Below are 18,162 nucleotides of genomic sequence, written 5' to 3'. Positions count from 1 at the left end.
TTATAAATGCACATTGATCCTTTACTTGAGCAGCTTGACAAAGCAAAAAAACAAGTCCTGTAAGAAAACAAGTCAAATTCATTGATTTGTGGGTATAGATTTTTTTATAGCTACTTATGAAATAAAGCTAACTTTTAAAAAACTTAAGTATAATTAGTATACAATGTTATGTTAGCTGCAGATGTACAACATACTCATTTAACAATTCAATACATTACTCAGTGTTCACCATGATAAGTATAGTCACCTTCTGTCACCATACAATATTATTACAATATTATTGACTGTATTCCCTACGCTATGCTTTACATCTCCATGACATATTTATTTTATTACTGGTAGTTTGTACTCCTTAATACCTTTTATCTATTTCAATCATCCCCCCACGCACCTCCCCTCTAGCAAGTGCCAGTTTGTTCTCTGTATTTAAGAGTCTGTTTATTGTTGAATTTTTTAGATTCTGCATGTGACTGAAATTATATGGTACTTATCTTCTCTGACTGATTTATTTCACTTAGCATAATACACTCTAGGTCTAACCATGTCATTGCAAATTGCAAGATCTCATTCTTTATGACTGAGTAATATTCCAATATGGCCAGTTATATCACATCTTCTTTATTCATCTATCAGTGGAAACTTGGGTTGCTTCCATATCTTGGCTATTATAAAAAATGCTTCAGTAAACATGGGGGGCATATATCTTTTCAGATTAGTGTTTTTGTTTTCTTTGGGTAAATACCCAGTAGTGGAATTACTGGTTTATATGATAATTCTAGTTTTTAATTTTCTGAGGAAACTTCATACTATTTTCCATAATGGTTGCACCTGTGTGCATCCCCACCAACAGTGCGCAAGGTTTCCTTTTTCTCTGTATCCTGGCCAATATCTCATTTTGGTTTTGATTTGTTTTTCCCCGATGATAAGTGACATTGATCATCTTTTCATGTGTCTATTGGCCATCTTTGTCTTTTTTGGAAAGATGTCATTTAGATCTTCTGCCCATTTTTAAAAAGTCAGATAATTTGTTTTTTTTGGTTTTTTTTTAGTGTTGACTTGTCATATATTTTGGATATTAACCCTTTATCAGACATGTCATTTGTAAATATATTTTCCCATTCAGTAGGTTGCCTTTTCATTTTGTTAACAGTTTCCTTCAGTGTGTAGAAGCATTTCCTTTCAATGAAGTCCCAATAGTTCATTTTTATTTTATTTCCCTTGCCTGCGGAGACATAGCTAGAAAAGTGTTGCTAAGGCCAATTCAAAGAACTTGCTGCTTATGTTTTCTGCTAGGAGTTTCAGGTCTCCCATTTAGGTCTTTAATTCATTTTGAATTTATTTTTGTGTATGGCTTAAGAAAGTGGTCTAATCTCAATCTTTTGCATGTAGTTGTCCAGTTTTCCCAACACCATTTATTAACAAGATTATGTTTTCCCCATTGTATTTTCTTGTCTTTCCTGTCCTAGATTAGTTGTTCATATAAGTGTTGGCTAATTTCTGGGCTCTTTATTTTGTTCCATTGATCTCTGTGTCTATTTTTGTGCCTGTACCATACTGTTTTGATTATACTGTATATCTTGAAATCTAGGATTGTGAATACCTCCAGCTTTGTTCTTCTTTCTCAAGATTACATTGGCTGTAGGGTTGGTACGATGTAGCTTTAATAGCTGGTTTCCTGGTTGACTTTTTTATATCTCTACCACTTTCAGGGATTTTGTATAGATACAGTTGTAATTAATATTTGCATTGCTCATTTCATTTACACAGTGCCGAAAGAGCACAGAATAAATCTGAAGGCTATGGTGGTTATTTTCTAATCCAAAAAAACAGAAAATTCTTTTATTGCAATGAGTCCAACCTTCAAATGCTCATTATAATAAAAGAGAAAAGGAGGAGGGAGGGTACTTCAAGCTCTTGGGTGCTGGTGGTAAATCACGCTGTGGGGAATGTGGCCTCCCCTGTCAGGTGCCCCTGCGCTGGCGTCTTTCCCTGTCTCATCTATCAAGTAGGGCAATAGCACTCAGCTTGTAGGGTTGTTATGAAGAAAGACAAGATTGTAAAGATAATATTTATAAGCGTATAGCGTATGTTAGGTATTATAGGTATTATAGCATATGACACTTTATAAGTGTCAGTATGGTTGGGACCACAGAACTTGGTGAATTCAATATCCTTGTTTTGTGGACATAGAAGTCCAGAAGCCAAGGAACTAGAACATGTTTTTTTCCCCTCCAAGTTCAGTGTTTTCCAATATGTTCTGCTACTGTTTTTGCTTTGGCTGAAGACGCCTGGTGTAAGGAAGGATTGGGTAAGAGAAAATTGGGTGAAACTTAATGGATAGCATTTTGTGATGGGCCTTGAATCACAGATAAGATTTCAAAAGGTAAAGCTAATGGAAGAAGGACGTCCAGGTAGATATATAGCAACAAGAAGAGCCTGGACACAATAAAACGTGAGCCCTTCTAACAAAGGGCAAAAAGAGCACATGATCCTTCTAAATAAACGATTGAATATAGACTTGGAGGACAGATAGTTCTCTTAATGAATGAGGGGTTACAGGGAGGTCTCACAAACTCCTACCTCACTGTCCTGAAATCTTCCAGATATGTGCTTCGTAAGCTCAAGAGATTCTCTTTTCCCATGGTTGCTGTAGAGAGATTCTCTGCAAATAACTGACCTTCAGATGTGAAACTGGCTTACATAAGAACAGAGGTCTGAACTGTTTCAGACTCAGTTTGGGGACTTTACTTTCTCTGGAAGTTCTTTAGAATTTTGGGAGCACCCAACATGGGACTGAGCTCTAGAGAGCCCACTCTCACGAAAATAGTCAAAATAGCAAGCAGAAGAGGAAAGGCTAGAAAGACTTGATAATTTAATATGAAAACCGGAGGTCTAAGGACAAAGTAACACAATCCCCAAGACTATAAGCTTCCTGAGGGCAAGCACTGCATTTGCCTTGTTCACTGCTTTCTTCCCAGTTCCAACACACTACTTGGAATGGAATAGGTAATCAATCCATATTTACTAAATTGATTTATTACTTAATTTATTAACACATAAAAGAAGGAACACTTGCTTTCATCCCAATGGTTGGTGAAAAGCTCAAGACCACATTCCTCACAGTTCTTGGTCTCAGAATTGCTACCCAAATTCAATGGTTTTTCTTGGCAAAGAGCTGCATAAGCCTCCCATGCCTCCTGTTAGGGAAGTTCCGTAGGTGGTGACCAGTCCCCAGAGGACAATTTCTCTGAGTTTGGTAGTAACCCTTCGTCTATTTGACTCTCTTGAACATGTATTACCTGCTTTCCCAACTGGACTATATGTAACTCAGGATGTAGACAATAACACAGAGGAATTAAATGCACAAATTCTTGATTCAGAATCCAGGCTTTGCTGCATAATAAATTTATGACCCTGTAAACTGTTTATCTCCCCAAATCTTTGTTTTCCTCATCTGTAATTTTGAGATATAGTAGTACCCAACTCATAGGATTTTTATAAGAACTAAATGTAGTACTCTATGTAAGGCACTTTGCCCATTGCCTGGTACTTAATAATCTTGTAAACATTATTTCTCTTTTTCCTCTACTTTGTCCCTTAACATTTTTTCCTTCTAAATTTCATATATTCTAAAATCAACTTTTAAAATACTTTCATACTTATGAAAGTAAGATAAATCTCACAATTGATGGTGTGTCCTAGGTAAATTATCACAGCTTTTATATCTTTTTCATACATAAATTAATGGCACAGCTTACAATTGATGTCATCTAAAATGAGACGAAAGTGGAAATTATTGTTATTGCTGCTAATTTCACTCTGTGAGATAGGTGCGCAAGGACATATGAAGCTTCAGTATAGACATTGTGCCACCTTCCAGGGCATCAATTCTACTTGAAGATTTGGGTGGGGAAAGTTGAATATACCAGCCAATTAGAAATTTTAGGTGTTAGAGATGCTTGGGTGGCTCAGTCTGTTAAGTACCTGACTATTGATCTCAGCTCAGGTCTTGATCTCAGGGTAGGGAGGTCAAGCCCCACACTGAGGGTGGAGCCTACTTAAAAAAAGAGAAATTTTGGGGGGCACCATGGGTGGTTCAGTTCATTAAGCGTACAGCTTCAGCTCAGGTCACAATCTCATGGTTTGTGGGTTCAAGCCCTGCATGGGGCTCTGTGCTCACAGCTCAGAACCTAGAGCCTGCTTTGGATTCTGTGTCTCTCTCTCTTTCTCCCCTTCCTCCACTCACTCTCTGTCTCTCTGTCTACGAAAGAGAAACATTAAAATTTTTCTTAAAAAGAAATTTTAGACGTTATTTTTAAATTTAACAAACATGGATATATGAAAAAGAAGTCAAGATTTACATCAATTTTTAATCTAAAAATGTAGCGTGCCATAGAAATTTTGGCCTGAAATGCTGGATTTCTGCTGATCATTATGCTTAGCTACTTGGAGCCATGTGACATAAAAGTGTCAGATGTACAGCAGGAAGCAGTGATGAGGTAATCAAACAAGGTCCCTGAGCTCACAGGGCTTAAAGTCTAGTAAGAGAGGTGGGGCACTTTAGCTGTTATGGTCATTGTTACAAGAAGCAGCTGAGCACAAAGCAGGGTGTCGTCCACTGGTGGCGAAAGGGTGCCAGTCAAGAAATCTCTTTAGAGAAGATGAACTTAATGTAGATTCTTGAACAAGGACGCAGAGTTTGGGGAGATGACAGAGCCCACCCAACAGGATCACTGTAGTGTTTGTCCTCTTTTTCTGGGGGCTGAGATGCTCCGCAAAGTATCAGGGACGATCCTCACTGCTGACATTTTAATGGAACTAGAACTTGCTTTTACTGGCATCAACTCTGCCAAGGGGCTCTGAGCATCCTGTGGGTGGCCTTGCTTCAGCAGGACAAATCTGGGTCCATTTGGAGCACACTGACCTTTATTTAACCCGCACAGAGAACTCTGTAACCTCTTCCAGACTTCTGAACCTCTGCCACAGCAGAGCCTGCTTCTCAGATTTTGCTAATAAAATAGAAGTCTAAGCAACATCTTCTTCTTGGACTATAAAACCTTTATTTCCAGGATCCTTCCAGTAGAGCGGGCAGACAGTTCATTCTGTGAAACTCCTCCATTTGAATGGAACTGTATATTCTTTTGTAGAGCTCCCTGGGCTGAAATTCAGACCTTCATTTTCTGGTCCTAAGGAGAGATACACATCCTTTAGGAAGAATGGTACAACATTGACATCCTTACCCTTTGCACCTCTTGATTATCCCCAGCACAGCTGGCTTAATGTAACAGTAATTCACAGTCCTCAGCTGGACGGCTGCAGAGAATTTGTCATTATTCAGAGTTCAGCAAGTGCCAGTAGTGTTATTGAAGTGGTAATTGAATTTGGTGAACCCTCTGTGGTCCAGACAGCATAACACTGCCGGAAGAGCCATGCAGTGTGGTTAAGATGAATACGTTTCCAACAATAATGAATCTTCAAACTAGGCTTCATAGCACACAGCCAAAAGGACATACTGTTTTGATAACTTGTCTTATGATACTGAGCATTTTGGATTGAAGCCCATATGGAAGGATGACAATGTGTACCTACAGGAAGATCCTGGGAGAAAAATCTAGCACTGCCTAGAAGTCGTTCTGTCGAAAGTTCTGTTGATAATCTCATCAGGCACAGATATGTATGTGGCCAATTATTTCCTTGTTTAAAAACGTCCTTGCCACATTCTTGAACTGAACCCTTGTGTGGTAAAAGAAAAATTTCCAAATAATTTTCAATGAAGTGTGCCTTATCACTAAACAGCAATTAAGTGCTTTCAGAATTTCACATTCACAGAATGATCTCAACAATCTCACTACTTTGCAATGCTGTTTCTAAAAGAGAACATTTATAGTTTGGGAAAATAGCACAAAAATGAAAACTGTTGGAATTGTTTTGGTTGCTGAAAATATACTTGGCCTCATGGCTGTGGTATTAAAGAGGGAAAGAGCTTTGGCTCTGAGCTCAGGCAGACCCTGACTTTGAACCCCAGCTCTTTCATTTACTGTGTCCTTAATAGGTCATTAGCTTCCTTTACGTTCTCCATCTTTCCCTGTAAAAATGAGGTCAGTAGTGTCTACCTCTGAACATGACAAACAAAGAATAAGGAACAGAGCTTGGCCCTACTGGATACTTATTATTAGAATAGCTGTAATTTGTTAGCCTACTATGTGCCTGGCAGTCAAGTGCTTACGAACATATATTATCTTACAAAGTGTGTGGTTAATACTATGGGTGACCAGTTTGGCCTCATTTGCCTAGGACTGTCCGATTTTACAACCAAAGTCCCAAATCCCAGAAACCTTCTCAGTCCAGGAAAAGCAAGGGTGGCTGGCCATTCTATCAATATTATGGTCTCCTCTTACAGGTGTGGAACCTGAGGCTCAGGGAGTATGTACAAGTTGTTCAATATCCCACAGGTAGGGAAGAGTAGGCCTGGTATTCAAACCCAGGCTTGAATAGCTCCCAAACCTGCACTCTTTCTGCAGCCTTCAACCCTGCTCAGTAAATGTTGCTTTCCTTACGATATTACTAGAACATTCTGGACTTAACAGAGATTTGTAGATCAGATCACACTTTTTCAAATATCTTTAGTTATTTCATGATTGCATGCATACATGCGTGCTTGTGTGTATCAAAGAGTGGGGGATTGCTCTCCAAGTGACAGTAATAGTGAAATTGATAGTTTAAAAGCCTAACATTTATTTCAAAGAAATTTCTATCTGTTGTCCATTCATTCATTCATTCATTCATTCATTTAACAGGCATATAGTGAAGTCCTACATTGTGCCAAATACTGGGGCACATACAAAGAATTCTAAGATGCTGGCCTCAAGATGCTTAATGTAATGGAATATAAGAATTGGTTGTAAAATACTGTGAGATTGTGATGGTAGAGGCAAGTCTACATCATTCCCACCTCCCTGTGCACATTCAAGCCATGCAGATCTTCTCTCATGAAGCTACAAGCTTCTTCCTGACACTAGGTTTTGCACTTGCTGTTACTTCTGCCTTGCAGATTCTGTCTCCCAATCTTGGTCATTCAGATCTAGAAGGAAATGTTACTTCTTCAGAAAGAGCTTCCTTAACCACCTCCAACTAAATTGGCCACCAAGAAGTTCTTAGTGTACCCTGTTTTGATGGTCTTCATAGGATTTATTTATCACTATTTGATATTCATCTTCTTTGACAGTTTACTGCTTTTTGCCTACTTTTGCCAACAGCAATTCCAGGAAAGAGAGATAACTTGTTTATTTTATTGTTTGTTTTACTAATGGCAATATTCCCAGAACTTAAAACAATGTTACGCACCCAGAAGCAGTCACTAAGTATTTTTTGAATGAACAAAATGAATGCAATAACAAATGTTGTTTTTTTTTTTCTTAGATAGTTTATTGCAATAACAAGTGTTTTGGATGCTGGAAAGAGTAGCCAATTCAGCATGAATGAGTAGAGGTAGGAGGGAAATTTGCTCTAAGGGATCTCTGCATTTAGCCTTGCCCTTTCCCCTCATCACCTCACCACCAACCCCGTACCCTCCACCCTCACTTTTAAAGGTATGTTTTCAGTTACAAAATGAAAATACAAGGGAAAAAGGGGCCCTGACTTGGCATAACAGTATAATACTTTACTGCACATTGTCTCTAGTTGGTTTTACATTTGTGTTCATAGATATTCTTGAACAAACCCCACTTTTTTCATAGTTCTACACCTTGTTTGGGGATGTATTTTCTGACATTTTCATTTTAAAGGTAACTTTGTTCTACATCATAATGACTGTACCAGGATTTATCCAAGCAAATCTACATGATTGGACCTTTGGATGTTCCCATCTTGCCATTATGGAAAATACTGGACTGAGCAGTCTCACAGATAGATTATCTTCGCACGGATCCATGTGATAACTTGAAGCAGAAGCAAAAGGACTTTGGCTTGAGTTCTAGATCCTCTGGTTTCTTCTTAACCATTTGTTTAAAAATTTTTGAGTTTACTCATGTGTAACATGGGAGGAATGCCTTCTTCACAAGGCCATTGGGCAAATGAAAGGCTGTTAATGAAGGAAATTGCTCAGCACAAATAAGTGTGCAGTAAATGTTAGCTGTCCTCAATAATTTCTTTTGACTAAACTCTAGAAATCAAATTGGCTTTCCAGTCTATCTTAAGGGACAAACAGAAACTTACTAGATAAATGGGTAAGGAAGGAGGCTGCAGGTAAGGGGAAATAAAGTTGGGAATATGATTTTTTTTTAAGTTATGGGAGAACTATAGACTATAGAACTATAGAACCATTGCATCCACCAGAAACTTTAACATAAAGGGTATATTAGCTCTGACCCTCGCGCTGCCCAGAGGCAGTCCTGGTCACTGCTGAGCTTTGCATTGCCCCTGGAAATATGTTTTTCTGGACACAAGGTAAGAGCAGGTTGATCAAGATAATGCTGGTGGTTTAAGGTGGGTAATTGGGAGGACGGAGAGCCCTGTGATTCAAGAATGAAGCCAAGGAGGCAAGTTTTGGTTGGTCCATGTTCAATTTTTAATACACAGATGTGTCTAGCAGGTTGTCCAGAAAAAAATATCAGGGCTCAAGACTTGAGTATTGGGCTTGAGTAAACAGTGTGGGGAATATCTGAGGCCTTGGCAATAGAGATCACCTAACTCAGCAAGAACTGTCTTTTGTTTCCCTTCTGATAAGAAGTTGCAAGCTCATTTAAACATAGCTGAATTGTTTTCAGTAGATGCTGTACTTGGTGTCTGATTGAATTTGTTAATTTTAGTTATACTTATATTTTCCTTTTAATATTGAAATATAATTAAGATATAGTGTTATATTAGTTTCAGATGTATAACATAAGAGGCCAACAATTCTATCCATTACTCAGTGTTCATCATGAGAAATGTACTTTTACTCCCCTCTATCTATTTCACCCACACCCTGACTCCCGTCCTTCTGACAACCACCGCTGTGTTCTCTGTATTTAAGAGTCTGGTTTCTTTTGTTTGTCTCTTTTTTCCTTTGTTTGGTTTCTTAAATTCCACATGTGAGTGAAACCATGTGACATTGGTCTTTGTCTGACTTATTTCACTTAGTATTATACTCTCTAGGTCCATCCATTATTTACATTTTCAACGAACAACTCATAAGCATATAAGTGATAGCAGAGTCACACATTGATAAAATTGTGTTTATTTAGTGATGTCTGACAAATAGAGAAAGTAAAAAGAATATTTTAAAAATGTATAATTTATATATAAATACTTTAAAAGAGAAAAGCTGAACACACATGGTGACATTAAAAGAAAGTATACATTTAAGTTTGCAGCCTATCTTATAGCTTGACAAATCAGATACACATATGTATACACATATATCCTGTTTCGTGAGTTTGCATAATTAGGGTCCAAGGATAAGTTTTAGGCATGTCTACAATAATTCCGAGCTCCCATAAAATTTACAGTATCTTACCACCACAGTCATGTTGATTTTGTTCTTCTTTTTCAAAATCTACTTCCAGCACATTTGAAAGTCATCAAAGGGCCCCAGTCTACTCAACAGTAGGGTGAGAAAATCTCTGTTGATATGTTCTGCTTCTTCTGAAGGAGAAAGTGGTGAGCCCCAGACCTCCAGCATACAGAAATGGAAGGGCTGAGCTGCCTGGTCCTTTCTGCATTAGGGGGAGTTTTCTGTTTAGCTTCTTTCTTTGGAAAGGAGTCAACTCGTCTGAAATGGAGCAAGTTTATCACACCAGTCCACTTAACTAACAAACATTCCATTCCTGTAGATAGAGCTTGCTTCCTAGGGTGCAACGAAACAGAAGACTAATAGTCTCTGGATTTCAAATTGAATAGCTACACATTCCCTTGGATCCTGAACTTGGAAGTTCAGAGTTGAGCTACTCAAAAAGAGAGCGCCACAGTGGCCTGTCAAGTCAAAGATATATGCCAAGATATTTGTATGACAGCATGTTCAGTATGATATTGAACTTCACTGTGACATTCATGACAGTGACATTTTCTTGATATTGCACTAGTGTATAACAAAGTAAGATGAGTGTAATGTGATCATCTACATGGTAAAAATACGTATCTGATTTCTTAAATTTATAGAAATTTTCATTTGTAGTCAATACCACAGAAAAGTAAGTCATCCCTAAGTACTATCCTGAGCTTAACTTGATTTCAAGTTTACAGTTAATCAGATCTTTCATTAAAAAAAAAAGACAGATATAACTGACCTCATATGACCACAGGCAATACATAGGACTCAGGGGTAAAGTAATAATTCTTCCTAATTTTTCTTATATTCGTTTGATGGTGGGTAGCTACAGTTTGTCTCTGTAGGTACGCTCCTCAAGGAACACATCTTACATTTCCCCTCTGCTGGTGTTTGGCTTTAACTCTTGGAGGAAGGCCTCATGGTTCTGAGGACAGTTGCTGTGACACGTACAGGTTCCGATGGTCATCACTGGTTTCTTGATGATTTGCCCTGGGGAGCACTGGAACTCTACCTGGATGGTTTTGGTGTTATGGGGGGTGCAGCACCGGCCATCACTGCAAACCCCACAGTATCTGGGCTTGTAGGTGTGCAGGCTGGTGCAGTTCTTGAACTGTAGGTGGATGGCTTTGAGTGACTTCATGGTACGGAGACACTTCTTTCCTTTCTAAGAAAAAAGAAAAGGAGTGATTCATGGAATGGCTACCATTCCTCCAAGGGACCNTTCATCAGCTGATGGATACTTAGGCTCTTTCCATGTTTTGGCTATTGTTGAAAGTGCTGCTATGAACACTGGGGTACATGTGCCCCTATGCATTAGCACTCCTGTCTCCCTTGGGTAAATTCCTAGCAGTGCTATTGCTAGGTCCTCGGGGAGTCCTACAGTTAATTTGTTTAATGTTTTATTTATTTTTGAGAGAGAGAGATAGAGACAGCATGAGCCAGGGGAGGGTCAGAGAGAAAGGGAGACAGAATCAGAAGCAGGCTCCAGGCTCTGAGCTGTCAGCACAGAGTCTGACGTGGGGCTCAAACCCACAAACCGTGAGATCATGACCTGAGCTGAAGTTGGACGCCCAACCGGCTGAGCCACCCAGGCACCCCTACGGTTAATTTTTTTGAGGAATCTCCACACTGTTTTCCAGAGGGGCTGCACCAGTTTACATTCCCACCAACAGTGTAGGAGGGTGCCTGGTTCTCCACATCCTCGCCAGCATCTAGAGTTTCCTGATTTGTTCATTTTAGCCACTCTGACCAGCGTGAGGTGGTATCTCAGTGTGGTTTTAATTTGTATTTCCCTGATGATAAGTGATTTTGAGCATCGTTTTATGTGTCTGTTTGCCATCTGGATGTCCTCTTTGGAGAAGTGTCTGTTCATGTCTTGTGCCCATTTCTTCACTGGATTATTTGTTTTTCGGGTGTGGAGTTTGGTGAGTTCCTTATAGAGTTTTGGATACTAGCCCTTTATCTGATATGTCATTTGCAACTATCTTTTCTCCAAGGAACTATTTTAAGGATATGGATATGGATTAAACTGCTAGCTGCCTACCCAATATCCATTGTGCTTTCTTCTTGGCTGGCATACATTAGTTTTGTTTGGGCAGTTTGGTCAGCTGAAAGTATCTGCTTCCCCAGAATATCTGGGAGCTCCAAATGGCTTGGTGCTAAAGTTCTGGCCAATGATACATAAACAATGGGATTCTGGGAAACCCTTTGCCCTTCAGACAGGTGTAGTTCTTTATTGCTTCCTGGATTCATTTTCTTTTCTTTAATGTGAAAACCTGACCTAATCATACACAACCATCTTTTGACCTTGTGGCGATAAGCAAGAGGGTAAAAGTGTATGTATGATAAAGAAAGCTATTTTTTCAAGGCACTGGAACAGCCTTTGACATTCTTTTAGCCAATGCATTCTTAGGTGTTATAAAGAGAAAGGGAATATACCTGGCAACATCACACACCTACTAATGTTTCAAATACTTTTCAGACATAACTCACTTAACCTTATTAACAACATTCACTCCTACAAGGATCTGTTATTCACATCAGGAACAATTACCCAAGATTCACAGATGAGTAACTGGAGTCTCACCAGGCTAACATCACCAGAAATATCTAGTTACTGGATGAATGTCTGACACAAGCCCAATCTTTCTAATATACTATAACCTCAGGAACATCTAAGACAATGGGATATTAAGGTTATTTTCCATGAAGGCAAGGTAGGTGGAGAATTTATTCAATGTCCCATTAGTAATGGTTGGTGAGGAACCCCCATATTGATCATTCAGGACAACATTGACTCTATGTTTATTTCCCACTTAGATTTTTTTCACATAATTTGCCACAATTCATTTCTGCTTTTCACTTTCTTAGGCACAGTCCACAGCTATGGACTGCTGAGTCTTGGGATTCTCTTAAATCAGTGGCGCTCAAACTTTATTGTACATCAGCTTCTTCTAGAAAGTTTGCTAAAAGACAGATTGTTGGGCCTTACACCCATGGTTTCTGGTTCAATAGGTCTGATGTGAGCCCTAATAACTTACATTTCTAATGAGTTCTTAGATGCTGCTGCTAGTCTGTGGGACCATGCTTTGAGAAACAGTGGCTCACACTGAAACATCTCTTTGGTGTTAGGAAGTAATGATTATTATGCTAGTATTTCTCTAGACTCCAAATAAACTTTGGAGTCTTTATGAAATGTATGTATCTCAAATATAATACCTCCTAATACTAAACTGGGTGCAAGTTACATGAAAAAATATACATTTTGGCAAAAGAAACAAAAGAAAAAGCAAAATTTTAGAGGCATGACATGGAAACGCCTTATTTAATAAGGAAGCAAGTGTGTCCTTGACTATAGTAAGGACCTCTTGGTTCTTATCTTTCCATATTTAATGTGTAGAGTATATTCTTGACAATGTCCACAAAAAAGGTTCAAGATCAGTAACATCTGAGTGTGTGCACGTGTGTGTGTGTGTGTGTGTGTGTGTGTGTGTGTGTGAGAGAGAGAGAGAGAGAGAAAGTGAGAGAGAGAGATAGACAGACAGACAGAAGCAGAGAGACAGACCAGAGAGGGGAACAGAGACAGAAGAAGGGACAAAAGTGGCTTTGTGGGTGGATCTACATAACTGTGCAACAGGTATGTTAGAATTCCCTAAGTATATGGGGTGCCTGGGTGGCTCAGTGGTTAAGTGTCTGACTTTGGCTGAGGTTATGATCTCAGGGTTCATGAGTTCAAGCCCTGCATCATGCTCTGTGCTGACAGCTCAGATCCTGGATCCTGCTTCAGATTTTGTGTCTCCTTCTCTGCCTCTCCCTTGCTCATATACTCTCTCTCTCTCTGTCTTAAAAATAAATGAAAATATTAAAAATTTTGTAAATAAAAAAGAAAGAATAGAATTCCCCTAAGTGTGGGGACGTGCAGCTTCTAGCATATAATTTTAGAGATAAGATGCTTCTAGGAGTTCTTTCAAAATTGGTGGAAGAAGGGGCGCCTGGGTGGCTTAGTCAGTTAAGCGTCCGACTTTCGCTTAGGTCATGATCTCGTGGTTCGTGGGTTCGAGCCCCGCGTCGGGCTCTGTGCTGACTGCCAGCTCAGAGCCTGGAGCCTGTTTCAGAGTCTGTGACTCCCTCTCTCTCTGACCCTCCCCTGCCCACGCTGTCTCTCTCTCTCTCTCCTAGAAATAAATAAATCATTAAAAAAAATTAAAAAGAAAAAACAAAATTGGTGGAAGAAGCATAAATTAGAATGGACCCCCAGGTCACATAGCTAAGTAGCTGTTTAACTAATATGACCACTAGAGACCCTCATTTGAGCAACAAGTAGAAATGAGGCCTAACGCTAAATAATGATGCCTAATGTTAACAGAGTAATCAATGCCCAGACACTTTGCAAATTCCTTCTACTTAATCTTCATGACAACTTTGAGGCAGGTACTATCAATGGCTCCATTATATGGGGGAAGGAATTGAGACTCAGAGGCTAAGAAAATGGGCCCAGATCCCACAGTTAGTTCACGAGGGAAGCCAGGATTTAGGCTGTCTGGTTCCAGGGTTGCACCCTTAAGCATTAGATGACATTGCTTCAGTGTGGAGCTATGTAAATCTTTCATTGCTAGAAACTTTTATTTTGGCATTAAGTTTGTACAAATTTCCATCTAATGGTTCAATATGGGTATTGCATTGATCTGATCTAGGGCTCTGGTAACATGGCCTGTGATGTCATCAGGAACCAATCAGAGCCTCTGATCCACATGCCTTATACTCGGTGTTAACATACTGAGTTGATATAATTCCAGCAAAAAAGGAAAGAAATGTGCTATTTTATTTGGCACATATCGCCTTATGCTGGCAAATAGACTATTCCCACTAGACTTTTTAAAATACTGAAAATAATTCCCAGACACCCATTCATTTATTCATCACCAATTGTATATCAAGCACACAATATGCACAGGTAGGATATTGGGGACTGAGGGTTGAGTAAGGAAGACATGGTTTCTAGCCTGTGCTTCCTGTAGATCAAGCCTAAGGGGTTAAAAAAAACTGAAGTCAGAAATGACCTCTCAAATCAACTGTGTTCGGCAACTGAGCCACCATTTTTTTTTCCAGGTATGCAATGAGATTTGCCAGATCATTCTCAACTGGGGCTCTGCCCTCTTTACCTGTGGACAGGTGGTAAGTTGCTTGGGATATTTCACTACATTAAAGAGAAAAAAAGCAAGGTAAACTCACTCATTTCAGGAACCTCTCTGCCTTTCCTCTGGGGTTCATCACGTCCAGCTAGAGCTGACCTCTGAGTCGACAAGTACCACAGTGTCACAGTGACTTTCTAGAGCCCAGATGCCCATCAGGCAACACAACCTCCTCTGGCTACCTCCAGGATCCTACCTTATCTGTTGGTTGCTTGTGTTCCTGTTCACAGGGCCGCACCATGCAGAGCCGAGTCTGCTTCACCATTTCACACTGTGGATTTCGGTTGGTGACCCGGGTGGAAAAGCCCATGCCACAGCTCTTGGAGCATGCGCTCCACTCCGTGGTCTGCTCAATGCAGTTGATGCTGGAGTCAGAGACTGCAACACCCAGAGTGGCTTCTGTCCTGTAGGCTGTGGGATGTACAAATCAAGGCGGCCGTATTGAGTAAACCATGGGGATTGCTGAGTGGTCCTTTCAACCACCATTGGAAAGAGGGTCTCATTCAATTTTGTACCTACTGAACTCAGGTGCTTTCAGGGGCCAGAACTGGATCTCTGTATTTATAAACCCTAAAGAGGTAGCACAATACCGGCATAGCATAGGCCTTTAAGAAATCTTTGTGGCATGACTGTCGAATTTTCCTTAAGAAGCATGGGATAGTCTGTCTTAAAGAGGCCTAGTAGCCTCAAGAATGTAGAACAGCACAGCATCAATGACCATTCCATAAACTGTAGTGTTTTCAAAATGTGATTTTATACAGAAAAGGGATCACGATGAAATTTTAATTGGATGAGCAATTAGAACCTACCAACTCAAAATAGTGATGAAAGCAATACTTAGCCATAGACTGGTAAAACTAGTTGTTTGCATTATGGGATATAGACACTTGGACTTTGATTACAAAAAGTTCTGTCTCAACACTTAATATGTATGGCTTGGGGCTCTTGCTTCTACATGGCAGTTTTCCTCTCTGTAAGTCATGGCTGATCATTTCTGACCTCAGACAACTGGAAAGCTCCATGGACTGCCAGTATAAATAATCTGGCTGATTAATGGCTTCTAAAATAGTCTCTACTGGCTCTTGAATTTTTTTCAAAAAAAAAAAAAAAGATTTCCCTTAAATGATAAAACAAAAAGCAAAGCAAAACAAAGATCCTTGACCCTATAGCACCCAGAAAGGTGACATATCTCTGGGATACAGGGAAAAGTAGCATTCGTTAGGGATGCTACTTGAGAGCACAAGGTAATACACAGAGTCCAGAAAAATATCACTTATATATATATTATATATAATAAAAATATAATTTTATATATACATATATAATATATATATATAACCTTTGCGATGTTATTGAGGGTCAAACGGGGTGTACTAAAATCCAAACAGTAGTCATCCAATAAGACAAAAGCAGTCCCCCTGCTCAAAAGAACCACTGAATGCAGCAGGTCCTCTTTAGGAGCACCAGTGTGCATACTTCAACAACTTGGCTAGGATTCCAGCACGTGATGTGTTTGATCTCAGTGGGCAAGCTGGAATCCACAAGTGAATGGCCGGAAACTGAGGCCAGTTTCTCCTCGCAAATCCTGGAGAGGACCCATGCCTCCTGCCTGCATTTAACCTGGGCACCGATCGCCATCAGGTATCCCTGAGCTTCTTACCTGGAAGGGCAAGGCCTCCCAATTCCCCCTTCTCGTTTGAGTCACAGATCCACTTTTCACAGCACTCCCCAGGCACTTCGACTTTCCTGGGAGCTGGGCAGTCAGGCTGGGGCAGGAGCAGGTCCTCCTCGCAGCGGGGCACGCAGCCAATCTGCCCATCTCTGCAGGTGCATTGGTATTTGCAGCTTGGCTGAAAGGTCTCTCCACTTCGGTAAATGACCCCATCAAACACGCAGTTGTCTCCTTCTACCGCTAGGGCATTGGGAGAGCAAGGCAGAGAGGGAAGGGCAGAGAGAAAACACAAAAACACCGTGTGGAGGGGAAGCTGTATAAGCTACATGCAAACCCCAGGTCCTTCTTTTCCTAGGTGACGTGATCTGTTCCTTTATCTCTGGCAGAGAGATGTCCTCCCAGAGACCTCCCAGAGCAAGAAGAAACCTCCAAGACCATCCCATCCGGCCACTTAGTTTGCAGATGAGGAAAGAGGAGCAAAACTAAGAAGTGACACTCCCAAGGGTCCACAGCCACGGTTCCCAATCATAAAGCCATTTGGCTAGAACCTCCTTGGGTTCTCCTACTCCGGCGGCTTCAAATTAAAGAGAAAAAACTGGCACTTCGTATTCTCCAAACAGGTTAACAGGCCAAATCGGGAAGGGTGCTAGGATCTCTTGGCACTCACCACGATAACTCATCACTAGCTTAGAGAAGAAAGTAAAAGGCTACCTATTCTAAGCCCTCTTATAGGGGTGGAGGGGATGCAAGGCAGGCTCGGACTAAATGGTGCACCACGTGGAAAAACGATCTCCCAACGATTACGTCTCACCAGCCTGGGCTGGTGCGTTGCCTGCGTTTTATTTTATTCACAGCCCAGACTGGGGTTACATAGTGGTCCCAGGAGACCAGGGGCTGCTTGAGCTCAAATAAGACGATCACAGGTGTGAAAACAAACCTGCTGGAGAACTGTGAGCATGTGAGTAAGCCCAAGATTCCGTCACCCTCAAGCATCCCCTTGCAAATGTCCAAAGGAAATGATTTCACTGGTCCTAAACTCTGCTCTGCTGCCCGTCTATCTAGATTCCACTCCAGGGAGGCAAGCGATGAATGCTTCTCACCTTTGTGGGCAGGGTTCCTCTCTGGCTTCTGGCGCTCCCCACAGCCACAAGCCCCCCCCCCCCGCCCCGCCCCAACCATACCTGGCGCACAGTCAGCGCTCCACAAACATCACCTACTGCACCATCACCATTATTATTATTTGCATGTCACCCTCTGGGAAGAGGAGGAGAGGAAAGGGGCAGCTTGCGGGAGCAGAGGGCAGGAGGCGGGCCAGATTACCCATGCAGATGCCGGTGGCCGCGCTGGGGTCCGCTCTGCGGTCGCAGGAGAGGCCGCGGCTCTCCTCGCAGGGCTGCAGCAGCGAGCAGCTCTCGCCGCGCTGGCGGGCGCACACCAGGCAGCAGGAGCAGTCGTCCAGCACGGCCCTCACCCCGGGGGCGCAGGTTGGCGGCGTCTTGGGACAGAGCACCGGACACTGGGCGGGACAGCGCTGGGTCGCAGCGACCTGGTGCGGGCGGGACGAGGAGAAAGCTCTCAGCAGGGAAGACCCGAAGGCAGAGCCACCGGGGCACCGGGCAGTGGCCACCCAGCCGGGCGAAGTAGCCAGACGCACCTTAGGGGTGCGCCACTCACCTGTCCCAGGACGTGGAGCAGCAGAAAGGCCAGGCAAAGGCACCGCTTCGACAGACTCTGCACACTCTGCATGATCAGGCTTTTCCCTCCCGCCTTGA

At 41.4% G+C, this 18,162-nt stretch overlaps 1 protein-coding gene across 1 annotated transcript; it reads right to left on the bottom strand.

The window, feature by feature from the left end:
- Positions 1-9,246: 9,246 nt before the first annotated feature.
- CCN3 (cellular communication network factor 3) lies at positions 9,247-18,138 on the bottom strand. The gene is made up of 5 exons (XM_077778928.1): positions 18,065-18,138; positions 17,711-17,936; positions 16,379-16,630; positions 14,915-15,129; positions 9,247-10,691 (listed from the first exon to the last, which is right to left on the bottom strand). The coding sequence occupies exons 1-5, from the start codon at positions 18,134-18,136 to the stop codon at positions 10,395-10,397; spliced, it is 1,062 nt and encodes a 353-aa protein (XP_077635054.1). The 5' UTR covers positions 18,137-18,138; the 3' UTR covers positions 9,247-10,394.
- Between the last annotated feature and the right edge of the window lie 24 nt (positions 18,139-18,162).

Source organism: Crocuta crocuta, unplaced genomic scaffold, assembly GCF_008692635.1.
Source record: "Crocuta crocuta isolate KB4526 unplaced genomic scaffold, BGI_CrCroc_1.0 scaffold448, whole genome shotgun sequence".
NCBI lineage: Eukaryota > Metazoa > Chordata > Mammalia > Carnivora > Hyaenidae > Crocuta > Crocuta crocuta.
The sequence above is the reverse complement of the archived record's forward strand: the minus strand, read 5'-3'. Positions and strand labels throughout refer to the sequence as shown.